This window comes from Cinclus cinclus, chromosome 16 (assembly GCF_963662255.1).
Source record: "Cinclus cinclus chromosome 16, bCinCin1.1, whole genome shotgun sequence".
Lineage (NCBI taxonomy): Eukaryota > Metazoa > Chordata > Aves > Passeriformes > Cinclidae > Cinclus > Cinclus cinclus.
Genome location: NC_085061.1, coordinates 13,102,426 through 13,119,138, shown reverse-complemented (window position 1 = coordinate 13,119,138; position 16,713 = coordinate 13,102,426). Strand labels below are relative to the sequence as shown.

General features: G+C 45.3%; 1 protein-coding gene across 1 annotated transcript in view; it reads left to right on the top strand.

The window, feature by feature from the left end:
- The window catches only part of GSG1L (GSG1 like), a 47,301-nt gene that overhangs the window by 5,736 nt on the left and 24,852 nt on the right, over positions 1 to 16,713 (top strand). The window contains exon 2 of the mRNA XM_062503446.1: positions 10,594 to 10,641. Coding sequence (XP_062359430.1) covers positions 10,594 to 10,641 — 48 coding nt within the window. The remainder of the gene's footprint in view (positions 1 to 10,593; positions 10,642 to 16,713) is intronic.

The window sequence follows — 16,713 nt, the reverse complement described above, 5'->3', positions numbered from 1 at the left end:
CCATTCTTGCTACTGACAGGATGATTTTAGAGCAATCCCTGACTGGGAAGCCCCCAACTGCTGCTGCAGTATTGGTGTGACACGGGGAGTACAGGAGCAGAATCACCTTGTGCCCACTCCTTCATTCTTCCCTAAATGTCTGTCACTGGAGACAACACAAAGACAGTGGAGCAGGGAGACCTTTTGCATCAACCTGTGTTGCAGGTTGACTTTATTTTATTGATTCTCATTGGGATAAATAGATTGTAAACTGACTAAAGAACAGTCTTACAGGGAGACTGTGGCAAGTAATAGAAAAGGGAGAATCATCCCAATGGAGAGCAGATATTTCTAGTTGTCCTCAGATTTGATTTTGGGACTAGCAAATCTGGGACTAGCAATCTAGTGAGGGGGGAAAAAAAGAGCTAGGGATACAGTTTGTGTCAGCTAAAAAAAAATGAAGGCAAAATGAATCCTACAGTCAGCCTGTGGCCATCAGCAAATTGTCTGTGCCCAAACTGATCAACATCCTCATTGCAGAGGAGAGCAGGGAACACTCCTTGGGAGGTTACACTGCTCCTCCTGTGGGATGAAATGAGCCCTGGGATTATGTGTTTACCTCACTGGCCAAAAGGGAGTCTAAGACATTGTAATTCCCAGCACAGAAGTCTTAATTTGAAGAGTATAATCCTGTTCTGAATGAGCTTCTTACGTACACTACCACACAAAATCTGGGAATATTGGCATTGCAGAGAAGAGATTTTTCTCCATAACTGCAAATATGAGCTAACCTGAGAGAGTTGTAAGAACAGCACTACATTTTAAAAAATGTTAAAAGCACTAGATGCAGAGGCTTAAAGTTCTGTGAGGTCACAGGTAGGTACCAATTGCAGGGGGAAGATAAGAACCAAGCTGGGGCCCAGAATTTGTCTGTGGGGTGGCTGGGAGCTGCCAAGTGCTGTGGCGTAAAGAAAAGGTTATTTCGGGGAAAAATCAGCACCACAGGCAACAGCAGTGTGTTTTGTAAATGGCATGGTGCATGGTAAGGAAAAGGAGAAAGTGAAATAGGTGCAGAGTGAGATTTCCAAGGAAATTAAGGAAAAGAGAATCTCCTTCAAGAAAAGAAAGCTGGTGTTCTGTAGTGTACCAGACAGAAGAGCTAGAGGGGATGCAGTGATACCTTACACATGTACGGATAAAGAAAATAATACGATTTAACTCACTGATAATTGAGGGGAAACAAGTGACAATCCAAGGACAGATTCCCACAGAGTGTGTCTGGACCTCACCTCCACAGAGGGCAGTGTGAGCAAAGGAAACCCATGGGCTGGAATGGAGCCTTCCAAAGTCCCAGCAAGAGCTGCAGGACTGTTTTTGGCATGAGGAAGCTTGGAGTGAGTCCTGCATAGCTGATGTGTTGGTGTTCTAAGGAGGTCTGGGAGGAGCCCTCCAGCCTCCCCAGCTCACACGGTGCCTGCTCTGTGACATCCCTGCTCCAGGGGGATGCTGGGCACCAGTGGGAGCCAAGGAAAAAATAACTGCTGACAGGGTGCCCATCACGTTTTCTGGAGGTTTTAATGCCTCCTCTAATCTAAAGCAGCAGAAATTGGCTCCAGGTGGAGGCAGTGTGTGAGGAGGCTGCTCTGCTGCTGCTGACATTATTACAGCTGCTCAAGATCTAATTGCTATGGCTGCTCATGCACTGAACATTAAACTGATGATCTAATTTGGGATCAGAAGGGAAATCTCCCTCAGGCTAGATAACAGGGAGAGTAACAAATTTTTGCCTTCCTTTACAGCATGGGAAGGATCCATTGCAGCAAAGTACTTGTGAACTCCTCCTAACAAATCCCTGCTATTTTGCTTTCAGGATGAGATAGGTCTGGCCATAGGAATTTACAGATTTATTCGTGTTCCTCACGAGGACTCTTGCTCCCTTCCTGTGGTACATGATAGCTGTGATTTCTCTGGTGGTGATTGCTTTATTGCAGACATTCAGGTTTTTATAGCATGTTGGGGATATTTTGTGTCTGCGGTGCTCTGGGAGTTTTGGATTTTAGGTCCTCCTGATCCTGCTGGGCAGACTAGCTGTGTGAACATCTATCATCCATAAAACATGGACATAAAGTCCCTGCAGGCTGAGCCTCATAGCAGAGCAAAGTAAAGGACCAGGCAGCTAACTACTCCTTATTAGATATGTTATTCTTCCTCAGGAGTTTTGGATGTGTCAGTTCTCAGCCATTTAACCCAGTAGCCTTAAAGGAAATATCTGAAGAGTTCTTGTAGTTCCTTGTAAATGGGATAACCTTCAAAGTGCTGGAAGATTAACACATAGGTCCCAGATTTCAAAGGGAACTGAGATGCCTCACCCCAGTGTCAGCACAAAATATGAACAGATGCATTCAGAGCTGAGGAAATACATGAGGGATGGAAGATCAATCACAGTGGTGTCCCTATGGGTTTTAAATAACACCAGACTCCATCCTGATGTTAAAACTTCCCTTATGTGGAGTTAGGAGAACTGGCTGACTGGCAGATCTCAAAATAGGGACATACAGGTTGTTGTGGTTTGACACCACAATCAAGTATTGCTCAGCCCCTCGCTCAGTCCTGCCCCAGTGGGCTGGGGAGAAGAGTCAGAGAAAGGTAACACCAGTGTGTTGAGATAAGAACAGCTTAAAAATTGCAATAAAGTAAAATACAACAACAACAAGTAATAAAAATAGAGAAAAGGGGGGAAGAGAGGACTAAACCCCCCAAAAAGTGTATCACAATGCAGCTGTTCACTGCTGCCCAGCCCAGCCCAAAGCAGTGACTGGCAGCTCCCAATTTACTGGCAGCTCTCCCCAGTTTACACACTGAGCACCACATCTGTGGTCTGGAGTATCCCCCTGGCCAGCTCGGGTCAGCTGTCCTGGCCATGCTCCCTCCTGCTTTTTGTGCACCTCCTCAGTGACAGAGCATGAGACACTGCAAAGTCCTTGATTCAGGCAGGCCCTGCTCAGCAACAACCAAACCACCTCTGTGTTATCAGCATTATTGTCACCCTAAACCCAGCACACAGCCCTGTACCTGCTACAGGAACAAAACTGGAAACCAGGATAGCAGGGAATAGGGCTGCTTCTACCAGGACCCTCTGTAGTCACAAATTGCTGCAACATCAGTGTTCTTGCTGCTAAACCAAAAGGCAATATCAATCTTTGCTGATCTAGCTTAGAAAGGAATACAAAAGCCAGGGAGTAATAAGAAGCAGATGTAATGACTGTGGAATGACATGGCTTGTAGAATAGTCACAGCCAACCAAAATCCACTTTCCTGTGTTCCACCTTCAAACCATGCTTACAGTGTGAAAAATCTATTGAGAGGTAGAGGCATTCCACCATGCTTAGACTCACTAGGTTTGGAGAGACCAAAGAAACCTCATCGTACAGCCCGATTTTATTGTGCATCACCTGGACACACAAAAAACCACTAATGAGAATTTGTTTCAAAGTTCTTTGGTACATGCTTGGGAATAAGGTTCACAAGAGGAAATGCAAGAACCATTTTTCTTCACTTGATTTCAAAAAATGGATATTCATTTCCAGTGTGCTGCAGTTTACTTCCTTTAAAAGTCATGGAGAAAAGGTTAAAGTTACCTGTTTCCATATCCCAAGCCAGGACTTCCTGCCTAGAAAAACAGCACATCTCAACCCAAAGAGCAGCCAGGGCAGGTACAGCAGGATGGGAGAAGGCAAGACTTCACACAGTGAGGGACATACAGCAGCTACATCCTCTGTGAAGAGCATTGGGTTTTTTCTTTCCCAGTTTTCTGGGATGATATCTCAGGGATCCTGGATTTCCAATATCTAGTTTATTTTGGCATATTTACATTGGCTCGGGGTCAGCACAGTGTGTCACCTCTGGGATGAGCAGGTGAATCCCTCCCCTTTCTCTTCTACAGCTTCCAATGCTTAAACCAACTCAGAGCTCCTTGATTTAATGAAGTCAGCTCTAATTTGACACCAAAATCATTGAAAACCTCTCTCAGCACTGCTGTTCCCCTGATTTTCACAATCACTTGGAAACCCGAACTCTTTTCCAGCTCTCCAAATGATGGATGTGTGTACACATCCTTCAGGTCTCACCGAGATAATCAGCTGAATCTTGTGACTTGGCTGGCTTTCAATTAGACATGATTTGAGAGCAGCCTGTGGAGATGTTTGCTTTGAGATTCTGGCTGAGATTTTTCACATCAGGCAGAGTTGCAGCCTGGAATGAGCAGTTGCCATGGCATAGTCCCAGGCAGCACCAACAGCATTCCCAGCTCTGCCCACACTCCCTGCCCTGCCCAGCCCTTCCCTGCTCCAGCCACCCGAGAGGGAACCCCACAGTGGGAATAGGACCACTTGGATAAAATTAGCAACATTCCTTTGGGAATGTGCAAACTGTGGAAAAGTGCACGCCTGAAATGGGAAAGTGGGAAGCTTTGCATTTTTCCACTTTGAGACGTAGGAGGTTGGAAGGGATTGGGTTTGCTGGAGGAGAACAGCAGCACAGCATTCAGGTTTAAAAGCAATCCAAAGGCTGTACAGGCTGTGAGCAATCACTGAGAACTTGGGCAAATTCTCAGGATATTTAGAGGTTGCAGAAATGTTGATGGGCAGCAGCAATGAACGGCAGCTGTCAAAGGAAGGGAAAATAATTATCTGCATAGTTCAATACATATTTTTGTGCAATTCTGTGTGAGCTTTTTTATTTTCCAGAAGACAATATTGCTCCAGCAAAATCAACAGGGTCAACTGGAAAATGTTGATTTTACAGATTAACACTCAATTTTTCATTAGGAAAAAAAAGTCGATTAAGTGCTCTGAGATGGCTTTAATCAAAGTTTGCGTATTTCACTTGGTAATTAACCTGATACCACTCAGTTTGAGTGAGCCCATTAACCTGCATTTTTCCTCATGTAGCACTTTTTTTCACTGAGGTTGTGTTGGAGTCCTCAGCCTCGTCTAGGCTGGGATCCCTTGAGGGTTATATCTTTTTTTAGACAAATACAATGATTTTACTCTCAGTAGATGATGTGGGATCTCATCAGAATCACATGACTCCAGATATAATTGGAGAGATAAAGATGTCTTAGGGCCTAGTGGGAAAAAAAGGGGACTTTGTCTGTCGTAGGCTGGGAGCCAGGGTGTTACTAAAAGGGAATGTTGTTTAAAAGAAATGTAATCATTTAAATTTCCATCATAACAGCACTTTTGAACTCGTAAAATTTTATGCAGAGTAAGTGGATACACACAGATTTTCTTTCTTCTCTTTTTCTTTGCGAGATGAAAAGCAGAGTTATAACAGAGTTCAGCCAGAACTACCAGATTTCTTTTAAGTCAATTTATTTAACTGGAATATTTTCAAACCGTGTCATTGCAAGACATACAAAGTAGGATTTTTCAGGGTTGTTTTTATTTTGCTGCTCTCATTATTAATCAGGCATTTACCCCTGGCTCAGACAGGAAAGAACTCCGGAATGCAGGACCAATAAATAGGACCCAGAACATCAAATTCTGCCCTTTGCTATGACAATAGCCATGTTAGAAGCAGAATATTGTCTTGAAGCTGAAGCACTTTCTGGGTGTTTTTTCTGCCCTCTTTCTCATTTCCAGTCTAAACCACCAGGCTCCTGTGTGAGGTCCTGAGGACAGGAGCAAACAAATCACAATTTTTAGTGGGAGAAGGAGAAGAACATGGGTCTCCCAAAGGCTTAAAGGCAGAGGGCACACAGGGCTTGGATGAACATCTGAGTGCTGGAGTTCAGACCCAATTTATGTGCACCCAGACCTGCCTTTCAGCTGCCCAGTGCAGCTCTAATTCCGTGGGCCCAGGGAGGAATTCCAGGCTGGAAGCCAGAGCCAGGCATATGTGATGTACCCAAAGATGGGCAGGGCAGGGCCCTGGAGCCTGCCAGGGACCTGATGGTTCTTTGGAACCTGTTTGCCTCGACTTCCTGGCAGGATTGAACTTGGGGGAGCCTGGGCTTTCACATTATGCTCAGGCTAGAGAGGAGCTGAAGTCTAAACTCTGCCTGGGGAAGGTGAGAGGATTTGCCTCCAGCAGAGTCCCAGCTGCCCAAGGTGTGTGTGGCACTGACCCTTCAGTGGAGCAGGGAAAGGAGCAGCCCCACTCCTCCACTTTGGGGGGGAAGGAGGGAGGTGTCTGGGGACTCACCCAGCTGCCTGGGGTGGGAGAACCCATGGGTGACCCCTCCACCCTGTGCAGCTCTGGCCAGCAGTGCCTCCTGCCCTCCCTGCCTCACCCTGCCCCTGCCACAGCTCTGCCCTGCACAAGCTCTGTTTCCTCCAAGGGGCTGCTATTGCGGACAGGAGGCAGCTTTCACGATGAGTAAAACAGGCGTGCAAGGGCTGGGAGCTCAGGACTACCCAGCACGTTGTGAGCAGGAAGGAGTATGAGCCTCATGCTGCAAGCAAGACACAGAGATCATCTCCTAATTCTGCCACAGCTTTCTCTGTGTGCCTGGCACTGATGCAGTGATCAAATCCACACCTTCCTCTGTTTCCCGAGACCACACAGCGTCCCAAAGCTGAGCTTTCTTCAGCAGAAGCTGCCATGGAGCTGGAAAGCATTCACCCTGCAGGGCTCAGGGATCTTCCCCAGCTGCAGAACCACGGGGTGGGAGAAGTCCCAGAGATCTTGTCTGAGAGAATGCTGAGCACGATCCCAGCAAGCTGAGCCCGGGGACTTTAAGGCCCAGGGAATTCCTTTTCCTTCATGTGTTTGCTGCTGGGCCCTTCCTATCCAGGCTGGGCAAGTATTCAAACACACACACACACACACACACACACACACACACGGGTGCAAGCCTGACTCTGGTGTCTCTGACCACACAGACCCTCGGAGAGAGCTGTGCCTCCAGCAGCACCCACAGAAACATCACCCCAGCACCTCTTCCTCCTCTGCCTGTCCAGGTGTGCAGATCCTGCTGAAACACCTCCTCTCATCCCGCTGCAGATGCATGGGGACATCACACTGGTGGTCCCGCAGATATTTTCATGGCTCTACATCTGTTACCCACACAACCTTGAGACTCTTCCCCACCCACCAGCTCAGTCTTTCCAGATGTGTCTCTTCCCACTCTCTGGCTGCTGCAGTTTGAAATTCTCCAGCGAGTTACAAATACTTACAGACATGCACATATACAGAATTAGATAATTAATTAGCAACAATTAGGCACAGATAAACTTTGGACTCTGGCTAGCTCCCAGTCCTGCAGATGCCTGTGACTCAAGTCCCCTCCTTGGGAAGCCCAGCAGAGGCAGAGCTGAGCCCGTGCAGGGTCAGTGACATTAGGAGGGAGTGCATTTGCAAGGACTTGCACAGATGATGTTTCTCCCTCACCCTTGGGAAGCCACAGAAGAAGCTGGTGCCGAGTGCTTTGCTCATGGCTGTTTGGTGTTGGTCAGCCCTCTCTCCTTAGTCTCCAGCAGCTCCCTGTCACTGCTGAGCTCCACGGAGCCTCATGTGCACTGTCCATGGCCACTGCTCCTGTGTGGAAGTGCAGAGAATTCCAGCCAGGTCCCACCCCTTCTTTCTGCTTGAGGTCATTCCTTGGTTTTCTTCTCTGCCAGGATCACAGCCACAAACGGGTGAAGGCAGGACACTCAGGGGATGAATCCCAGAGACCCTTGTTGCTTCTCTGAACAGCCTTTTCTGTATTCTCTAAAGGTTAGGGGGAGAAGATGCATCTGGAAAAGGACAGCACAGCAGGATAAACTCTGCCAAGTCTAAAATTAAACTTAAGAGGGCTTAAGAGATCAGTTATACAAGATACCCAAAAATAACTTAGAATAAATCCTAAGAGGAACAGTGAAAGCACTGCTGACATCTTCAGTTCTCAGCAAGATGCATGTCTGCATGTGGAAGTGTAGCTGGGCTTTATAAATACCACCAGTGGTTACCATGGAATGTGGAAGAGGGTTTTCCAGTGTTCCAGCAGCATGAACAGCAAAGGGGAGGGTCAGGAAGTGCTGGTGTGGTTCCTACCATGACCTTCAGCAGCAAGCCAGGCACAATCAGCCATTCAAAGTAAGGTAAAATCCAGGCTGTTCTCTGTCTCGTCATTCTTTTCTGCTGTGACTCCTAAAGGACTTCTTCTGGACACTCCAGCATTTTCTGTCCAGTTATTTAAACTGGAGGTCTCACCACAGGGAGAGATGGTGTTCTGGGCAAGCTGAACTTGAGGGAGGAAGAAGATGTACATTCCTCCCAGCAGCCTGTGACCACCCTCTCCTCTGTCCTGCAGAACAGGCACCTACAGCCAAACACTGGTAACTCAGAGTAACACTGTCCCTTGCCAGGTGTCTGACAAGCTCTCAGAGCAGCCTGTGCAGTTTTTCTAGTAGCAAAGGCCATCCCCATTTGCCTGTCTTGGGATGCTGGAAAGTCAGGTATTTGTTAAACGTTTCCAGTAATCCAGATCAGTGAGAGATAGTTTGAAGTCATGTTCAAAAAGAACTGTGATAAAAGTAATAACTTATATCTGACCAAAAAAAAAAAAAAAAAAAAAAAAAACACCACAAAACCCAGACCCAAACGTCAGATCCATATGGCTAGAATGAAAAATCCTGCTTAATCTGCTTATATGAAGTCGAAATCTAGAGGTCACTCTCCCCATATTCCCTTGATTTTATGTCAATAAAATTCCTGAGAAACCTCATGCCCTAAAACTCAGAGGCTCTGGATGAGAATGTTTTCTAGTTACACCTTAGTATCTTTTATAGTCCACTTATTTATCTGGATTTCTTGGTCAGGAACCTAAAGTAAAGAACCTGGGGGAGCTGGGCTTGTTCCTGTCCCTACAAGCAAAGAAAGGATAACTACACTGATGTCAGAGCAGCTATGGAAGTTTGGATTGGGTATAGGAAACACTTCTCCAGAAGTTGAGAAGACTGGGAAGAAACTTCATCTTTGAGTCACTAAGGGATGGGCATCACCATCCTGGAAGCATTTCAGAATCTGGGTGGGAAAAGTCACAGTCCTGCTCTGTGATCTTTGTGACCATTCCTCTGTGAGGAAATGTGCAGGGCTGGTAATTTCTGTGACCCCTCAGTTATCTTTCCATCTGTCTGCCCCAAAAGTTAGTGACTCACTCACCTGCCACTCCTTCTGCTCGGATACAGCCTGCCCTGCCCACCCCTCTGGAAACAGAGATGGTGCTTTGGCAAGCCAAGTGTCATTTCCTTTTCTTGGCTGTCCTCTGGATTCACAGAGTAGAAATCCTACCCCTGGACATATCAAAATGTGCATTTCAATGTCAAGTGAACCTTTTCTTTTATGGCTACTTATACACAGACAACGGACTATGCACACATCACCTCTCGGTGCATTTAGCATAGATTTAAAATTGCAAAAAGCAAATAAAAAGTAGTAATAATAGCATTATAATAATAGATTCTTATGTCAGCACAGCTATCATTTGAATGATTACATTTATCTCAATCTTGCCAGCAAAGACACAAGAAAGATGAACACTTTATATTGGTTTTTATGTATACTCAATTACAAATAAGAAAAAAATGCACTGGCTTCACCATCACTGTGGCATTTCACTGTTTATTCTTTTTTAATGGCTCACCTTTCCTAAATTAGTTTTTTGAACTTTGTAATTAAAAATGAGCAAAGCTAATTTTAAAAAAACAGCCTAGTCCTATAACTGCCTTTGCATCAATTAAAGTCTTAAAGGGCAAAATGGCCTCTATTCCATGACCTCTGGCAGATGTGCCAGCACACCTTGGAGAACACCATATCAAAAGGAACACACAGACTTGCTGGAGGGATGCAGAGGAATTATTTTATCATCTTTAGTTACCTGAAGAAGTAAAAAGAAAGGTCAAAGCATCCACCTAAAATACATTTCCTGTTCAGAGACTTCTCAATAATTCCTGCAAGGCCAAAGGTGGGGTCCTAAACAGAGGGAGTTTAATTTACAGTGGAGTACGGGGAGTGGCACAGGCTGTGATGCTCAGAGCAAGGCATTTGCCTGCTTTTTAAACATCTTTTTTTAAAACATTTCTACATTTGCTTAGCGTCTTTGTGCTTCAGGTTTTGTCTTAGCCACGTGTGTCACATCTGTGTGTGGAGAGCTCAGTGGCCACGGCAGTGCCCCCAGCCCTGGGAGGTTTGGGGACACGGGGTGGGGCAGAGGCTCTGTCTGGTGATGAGATGGAGGAGGGCAGAAGTGTGTGGGGAGGAGCCCCTGCCCTCCCAGTGCCACCTGCTCAGGTGTTTGTCCCCGTGTCACCCCAGAGAGAGCCCAGCACTGCTCCTGGGCAAGGAGCATCACTGGCCCAGCAGGGACTCAGCCAGCAAGGGAGGGTTTCCTTCTCTCCCTGTAACCCACGCTCCTGATCCAGGGGCTGCAATCCCAAGGGAAGTCCAGCCCTTGGGCACAGTGGGTTTGGGCAGGGGGGAGGAACAGGGGAATGTCTCTCCCCAGTGTGAGACAACCCCGAGGTCCTGGAGAGACTGGGGTGGGAGTGGGGGCAGGAACCCCAGGCAGGAAGAGAAGGCAAAGCAACACCAACCAACTTCTGTTCCTAAAACAATCCTTTTCTTTTAAAGGTGAAAAATGTCGAAGTTTTATTGACCTTGCCCCGGCATCTGAAAAAGGTAAGACCACACAGCCAAGGCTTCTTCCCATTTTACAGATTGCATCCGTGTTGTGTCCTGTGGTACCTGAGTGCCAGGGGAGGCACGACTCCCTCAGCACACAGGGACCCACGTGTCCCCCACCTTACACGCAGCCAGCTGAAACAAGTGCCAAGGGCTCATGGCAGCTCTTCACTCGCTTTATGCACGTCTGTCATTTATTTGATCTTAACTCAGATGGCTCTTTTCAAGAAAAATAAAGATTTACATTGTAAGACAGGCATTTCGCTTCTTCCTCCAGTGAGGAAGGAAATGCTGCATGGTATCCTCAGGCCATGAAGACATTTATGGTCAGAAAAATACAGTGACAGTACCAAATATCTCTTTGTGAGAAGGAATCATCCAGGTGCTTCTTTGGTTGGTTTACCCTTGTGAAAAGTTATAGATTCAAGTGTACAGAAGGAGGTTGCAACCATTTTCCTCGCCCTGGTGTTGAAGTTTAATTGATTAAATATTGAGATTTCTTTCGTTTTCAGAAGCAATTTACCCCACAGTTGAAAATCTATAAGAGAAAAAACATGCGTAGCATTCAATTAAAGTGAACAGAGCCCATCCTGGTCCCACCTGATGAGGTGCCCCATATATTTTGTCAGATCACTTGAGACAATCCCAAAACCTTTTGGGCACAGGGTGCCTTTCTCAGGCTTGGTGGAGCAGCAATAAGTGGCATAAGGAACAACTTTCCTTAATTTGCCTGAATTGCTGATCCACTGAAAAAATGGGAAGAAAGGCAATTACTGCTAATAAAGCAGGGGGGATATTGCAGGGAGAGAGACAGCCACAGAGCCTCTGTGAAACTCATTGTAAGCAAACCCAAATAAATTATGCACATAAGGGAAGAACAAGCCTGGGATTAGCGTCGCTAATGGGCTCCAAGTTAAATCTCACACACACAAAAGGGACCTTGGGGCACAAAAGCTCTTATGAAACCACCGGCTCAACAGTCAGCAGCCACCACAAAACAAACTGTGTGCTAGAAAACATTAAAAAAGGACTCAGTGATGCCTTTTTGGGCTACCTAAAAACACAGGCCAGATAGAATTAAGAGAATAAAAAGCGTGTGTATTTATTGAGGTACATTTATTTATGTACCTGTATTTATTCAGGTACATTTAGGGCAGACAAAGACCCCCCCCCCAAAAATGGATGATGGGTCACAGGTTTTCACACTTCTATAGGTTTGGTCCATTTGCCTATTGGGGTTAATTTTCCAATTGCAGTTTCAGGTAATGAAGTCGTTTCCCTCAGGTTTGCTGCCCCCCAAGTCCCTTTAGGTTACATTTCTCAGGGCCTGAGGCACTGAGGTGTCCTTGATTCCCAGCCTGGAGAGGAATTGCTGTGTCTGACCAAAATGGGAAAGCAGCAGCTCACACTGGGTATGGAGTTTAGAGCTGTACACTAAAGAGCTGCAGGATTGCACATGTATGAAAAATGGAAAAGCTCAAATCCTAAGGCATCATAGGGAGCAGGGCAGAGACCCACAGAGCTGAAAGCTGCACTTTTCTGTAATACAGTGGGGTATTTTGTGCTTTTCTGTGCAGTATTTTGTGCTTTTTAGTGGAGCTCCCAGAACAGCACTGACGATATCAAAGTTCTGGAAAGTTCTGTACAAGGATGGGAGTAGGGCTGCACACTGAAGGAGAGACACAGGAGGAGACAGAATGGACAGTGACAGGCTGTGAGGAGCTGAAGAGGCACTGGGGAAGGGAAGCTCCCTGCCTGTCCCATCCCAGGGCTGTGACAGACCAGAGCAAGCACAAGGTGCCTGCTCTGAAGGCACTGGGGTGGTTTTCTGCTTCATCCCTTTCTGAGAATCTTCATTATGGTGCATAATGCTTGGTAGCATCACCCACACACTTTCCAAAACAGCATTTAGTACTTTACTTTTAGGATTTCTTTTGGTTGTGTGAAATTCTGTCAGCATTTTTTTTTCCAGGAGGATTTTAGAGTTGCTGCATGATGTCAGTGCATATTTCTAGACGATTCTATTTTTTTTTTTTTTTGAGGAAGGAAGGCTGTTTCTGTGTAGTGTTATAAAGAAAATTCTATCTATTCCAGAAGACTTTCCATGGAGTTGTAAGGCATATTGACAGAAAGAGAGGGGAATGCTTTGTCAGAGGTGGAAAGTGCTGACCATCAGACTCATAAACATTACCAGGATAAGTTTCACAACTGTACATCAAGTTGGACACTGCAGCATGGTTGATCTGGAATTTTCACCATCAGCCTTGTACTCTCCAGATTCACATTCACCACATGTGAAGAGAAAATTGATGCCTGAATTACTTTCTTTGAAGAATTCTTTAATGTCTTGACTTAATTTGCTCTTTTCCAGTTAGAAGGAACTTCCCATTCCTTTAATTTCTTCATCCCTTCTCTCAGCATTGACTTTAATGGTCAGAGGCTTCTCAACTACTCAGTTCCAGGCAGTCCAAGTCAATGAGAAAGGATGAAATAACAGCAAATTTGAGTTCAGTTCAAACACTGTGGTTTTCACAGGCAATCATGTAACTGGGAAATTTGGGACTAAACTTATCTTCACAATGAAACTGCAACTTACTCAATTTCTGTACATATTCTTAGCATCACTAACCACCCAAAAGTGGTTGTTTATCTGAAAGGTCTCTGCAATACAAGCTCCATTACTGCAGTTGAGCACTAAGGTTTCCCAAAGTTTTCCTTTTAGTTGGTTTTCCCTGATCCAAAGAGACAAACTCAGTGTAGCTGTACAGCCCATCTTTGCTTGAGTCCACCACCAATTAACAGCAAGGTGGTGTTAAACTCCTGCAGATTATTTAAAACCTTCTGATATAGAAAAAAAAAAAGAAACTATGAGAAAAACTCACAGTAAATAAAACCATCCATGATGAGGTCTAGTCACATCCTTACCACAAACCTCACATTCATAAATGAAAACTCTTACAATAAAAATCCAATAGTTTATGGCTGAGCTTCCTATCTTTATGCATTAGTGCTGATCTCCAGTGTAGCTGGAAAATCTATCTCTGATTAGTTAATGTACCCTTTTCATATATCTCACCAATGACATCTACTAAAAGGAGGCAGCAAAATTTGGGGCAAACAGACCCACAGTATGGTATAAATAAGCATTTCCAACCCACACTAGGAGAGCTTTTTCCTGCATTTAAGGCAGCTGCCAGCAATCTGTCAGAACCTCATAAGCCTAACATTGAATTTATTAGCTGTTGCTGGTTCTTAGTGCCAAAGCTGCTTAGCAAAATCAGCTTCATGATGGTAGATATTAACTAGAAAAAAACCCATTTTCCTATGAGAGTTTACATTTGCTATTGATAAAAATGATAGAGCAATAGCTGGTTACAGTGGCCAGGACTTTTAATGGGCTCTCACAGAGCAGCTGTTGGGGCCCACTAAGTGCTCTAATTTTCACTACAGACAGGAGCAGTAAGACAGCAAATATTTCCAAAAGGAGTTGGAAGGGAGCTGTCAAGGTAGGCTGGACCTGTTATTTCAGTTCTCAATAGCTTCTGGAATATTCTCCACAGACCTTTGATCAAAGTTTTGTTGCTGCTGAGTATCTTGCTGCCCGAGGAAGAAAAGGGTGACCTGTTCAACGAGGGGTGCTCTGTCCCTGTTGTGGTGCCCCACCAGAGCACTGAGGCTGGCACACTCCTCACCACACTCCTCCTCCCCTGGCACCTTCTGTCATCCCTTTCCCATGGCCTCAGATCTGTAACCAAGAAAAATCCCAAGAGATCACAAAGAATACGTTCAAGAGGAAGAAACCAAGACAAAAAATTGCATGTGGAAACCATGACACCACGAGCAAAGGTCTGATCAAACGATCAGATAAATGGCTCCAGCGACTCCGTAACACCACAGCTGGACACATCCACAGGTGTTCCTGCCCCTGCCCGGGGCTGTGTGGGGATTCCAGCTCCTGGGGATTCCAGCCCAACTCCTTGGGCAAGAGGAATCAGCTGGAAGCAGCACTTGTGCTGGAAGCATTTCACTGGAGAAGAGCAGGGCTTTGCAGGAAATGTGGTGGCCCCAGCAGTTTCTGGGATGGTGCTCGTGGAGGCTGTGACTTTGCAAGCACCTGCAGTGCCCACAGCATGGAAATGAGGAGCCCTGGGGGGAAGCTGCTGCAGGAACAGGCTCAGCACAGATACAGGGCAGGATTCCCAGGGCAAGCTCCTCACAGGTGTGCTACAGCCTGGTGCAGCTTATTCCAGTGCTCTGTAGTACCTGAATTTGTACAATTCCCACAAGGAATGGCAAGGCAGCAGGCCATCAGCAGCTGCCTGTATTGCACTGCCTCCTACCCACTGATAAATTGATAATAAAGGCTTTTCAGAGACCTCAGAGGCTGGGGCAAGGCAAAACTGTGCAGAAGGAAAATGTTCATGTCTAGTGAACATTGAACAGCCCAAAATCTTACAGGGGGCCTTTTTAAACGAGAGACTGTCCTGGCAGAGGTAGGAGATGTCTCCTGCATGTCCTCTACACAGCCTGTGATGGTGCATCCTGGAGAGATGAAGCAATAACAATTCTGTATTGCCTAAAAAGTGGCTGGCAGAGGTAAAGTAGCACATGGCAAACAGCAAGTAAACAAATCAAGTCTCACCTAAACACAGCCCAGAAAAAAGAGAAAGCTAAGCCAGTTGTGTACATGCTCCTAAACCAGCACTCCAACAGCAATTAGTGAGAAGAGAAAAACTAGATGCCTGATTTTAATGGATCCTGACATAATAGGTGTACCAGAAATTTGATGGGAGAAAGATAATTAGAGGGACAATAACATCTTGGTGCTGATTACACTGAAAGACAAAGCAGATGTCATGTACTAAAGCTGAATCAGAGTAACAAGGTAATGTCATTAATGAGCAACACAATCTCTGTGGATGGATTCCATGTTCAGATAAAAAAATGCAGAATTATGTTAGTGATCACCCCTTGGGACAGCTTCAGAGACAGCAGAGTTAAACTTGATAGCAGAGAAGGTGTAAGGACAGAAAACAAAACAGCAGGAGCTGACTCTCAAACACCATGCACAGACCAAGAAATGTTATGCATGATGTAGAGACAAAATTTGGATATGAGCAGGGAGAAATTAGTGGGGAAACTTGTTACTCACCCCTGCACTTGATTCAAAATGTTAGTAAGAGATCCCTTGCATGGCTGACTAACAGATTCAGCATCCTTCAGAAGCAATAAAAGTGTTTTTAGGAGTTGTGAGGAAGGGAACCCAAGAAAAGCAAGAGCTCATTAAAATACATTAAAATGTTCAACTAAAAGGACAACAGAAGCTGGAGAACCTGAAAACCACTGGATATAGTGCAGGCCTCTGAAGCATGCACAAACCCTTCTCAGCCACCAAGTGACTGAGAGCAAATGGCAGATAATGATCAGTGTTGATAAATGCCAAGTGGGGAACATGAAGAGTCATCCTACCTTTACATATATAGTGATGGGTTCTGAATTAGCTTTTCCCCTCAGGATAGAGTTCTTGGAGTGATGACAGACACTTCTATGAAAACATTAATTCAATGCTCTGCAGAGATTAAGATGAAAAGAAATATTAGGATCATCGTAGGAAACAAAGAACAAAACAAAAAAGTCACCATGCCACCACAAGTATTCATGATGTACCCACCTGCAGCTCCCTATGAGCACCTCTCATCCCTCCCCTGCCAGCCCCAGCTCAAAGCACTGACAATAAAATTTAAAGGCATAGAGAGTACAGTGACATTTATGGTCAAAAACAGGGAAATACTTGTTTGTATGAGAAGGACAACACAGAGCAGATTTCGGGCTAGGAAAAAAGACAAATGAGACTTGTAACAGCCAAGTTTAAAAACAAACCTCCTTTTTTATGTACTGAGTAGATGTTCCCAAGAAGAAAAACAGAGGATCAATTTTCGAAGAGGAGCATTTAGAGACCTGCATCAGTAAAAAGAAATGTAACTGGGTCTCCCAAAAGAACTGTACACTTTCCAAAACAGCCTCTATATGTTTCTTGAATACTTCCTATTGCCTTATTGCTCATACATC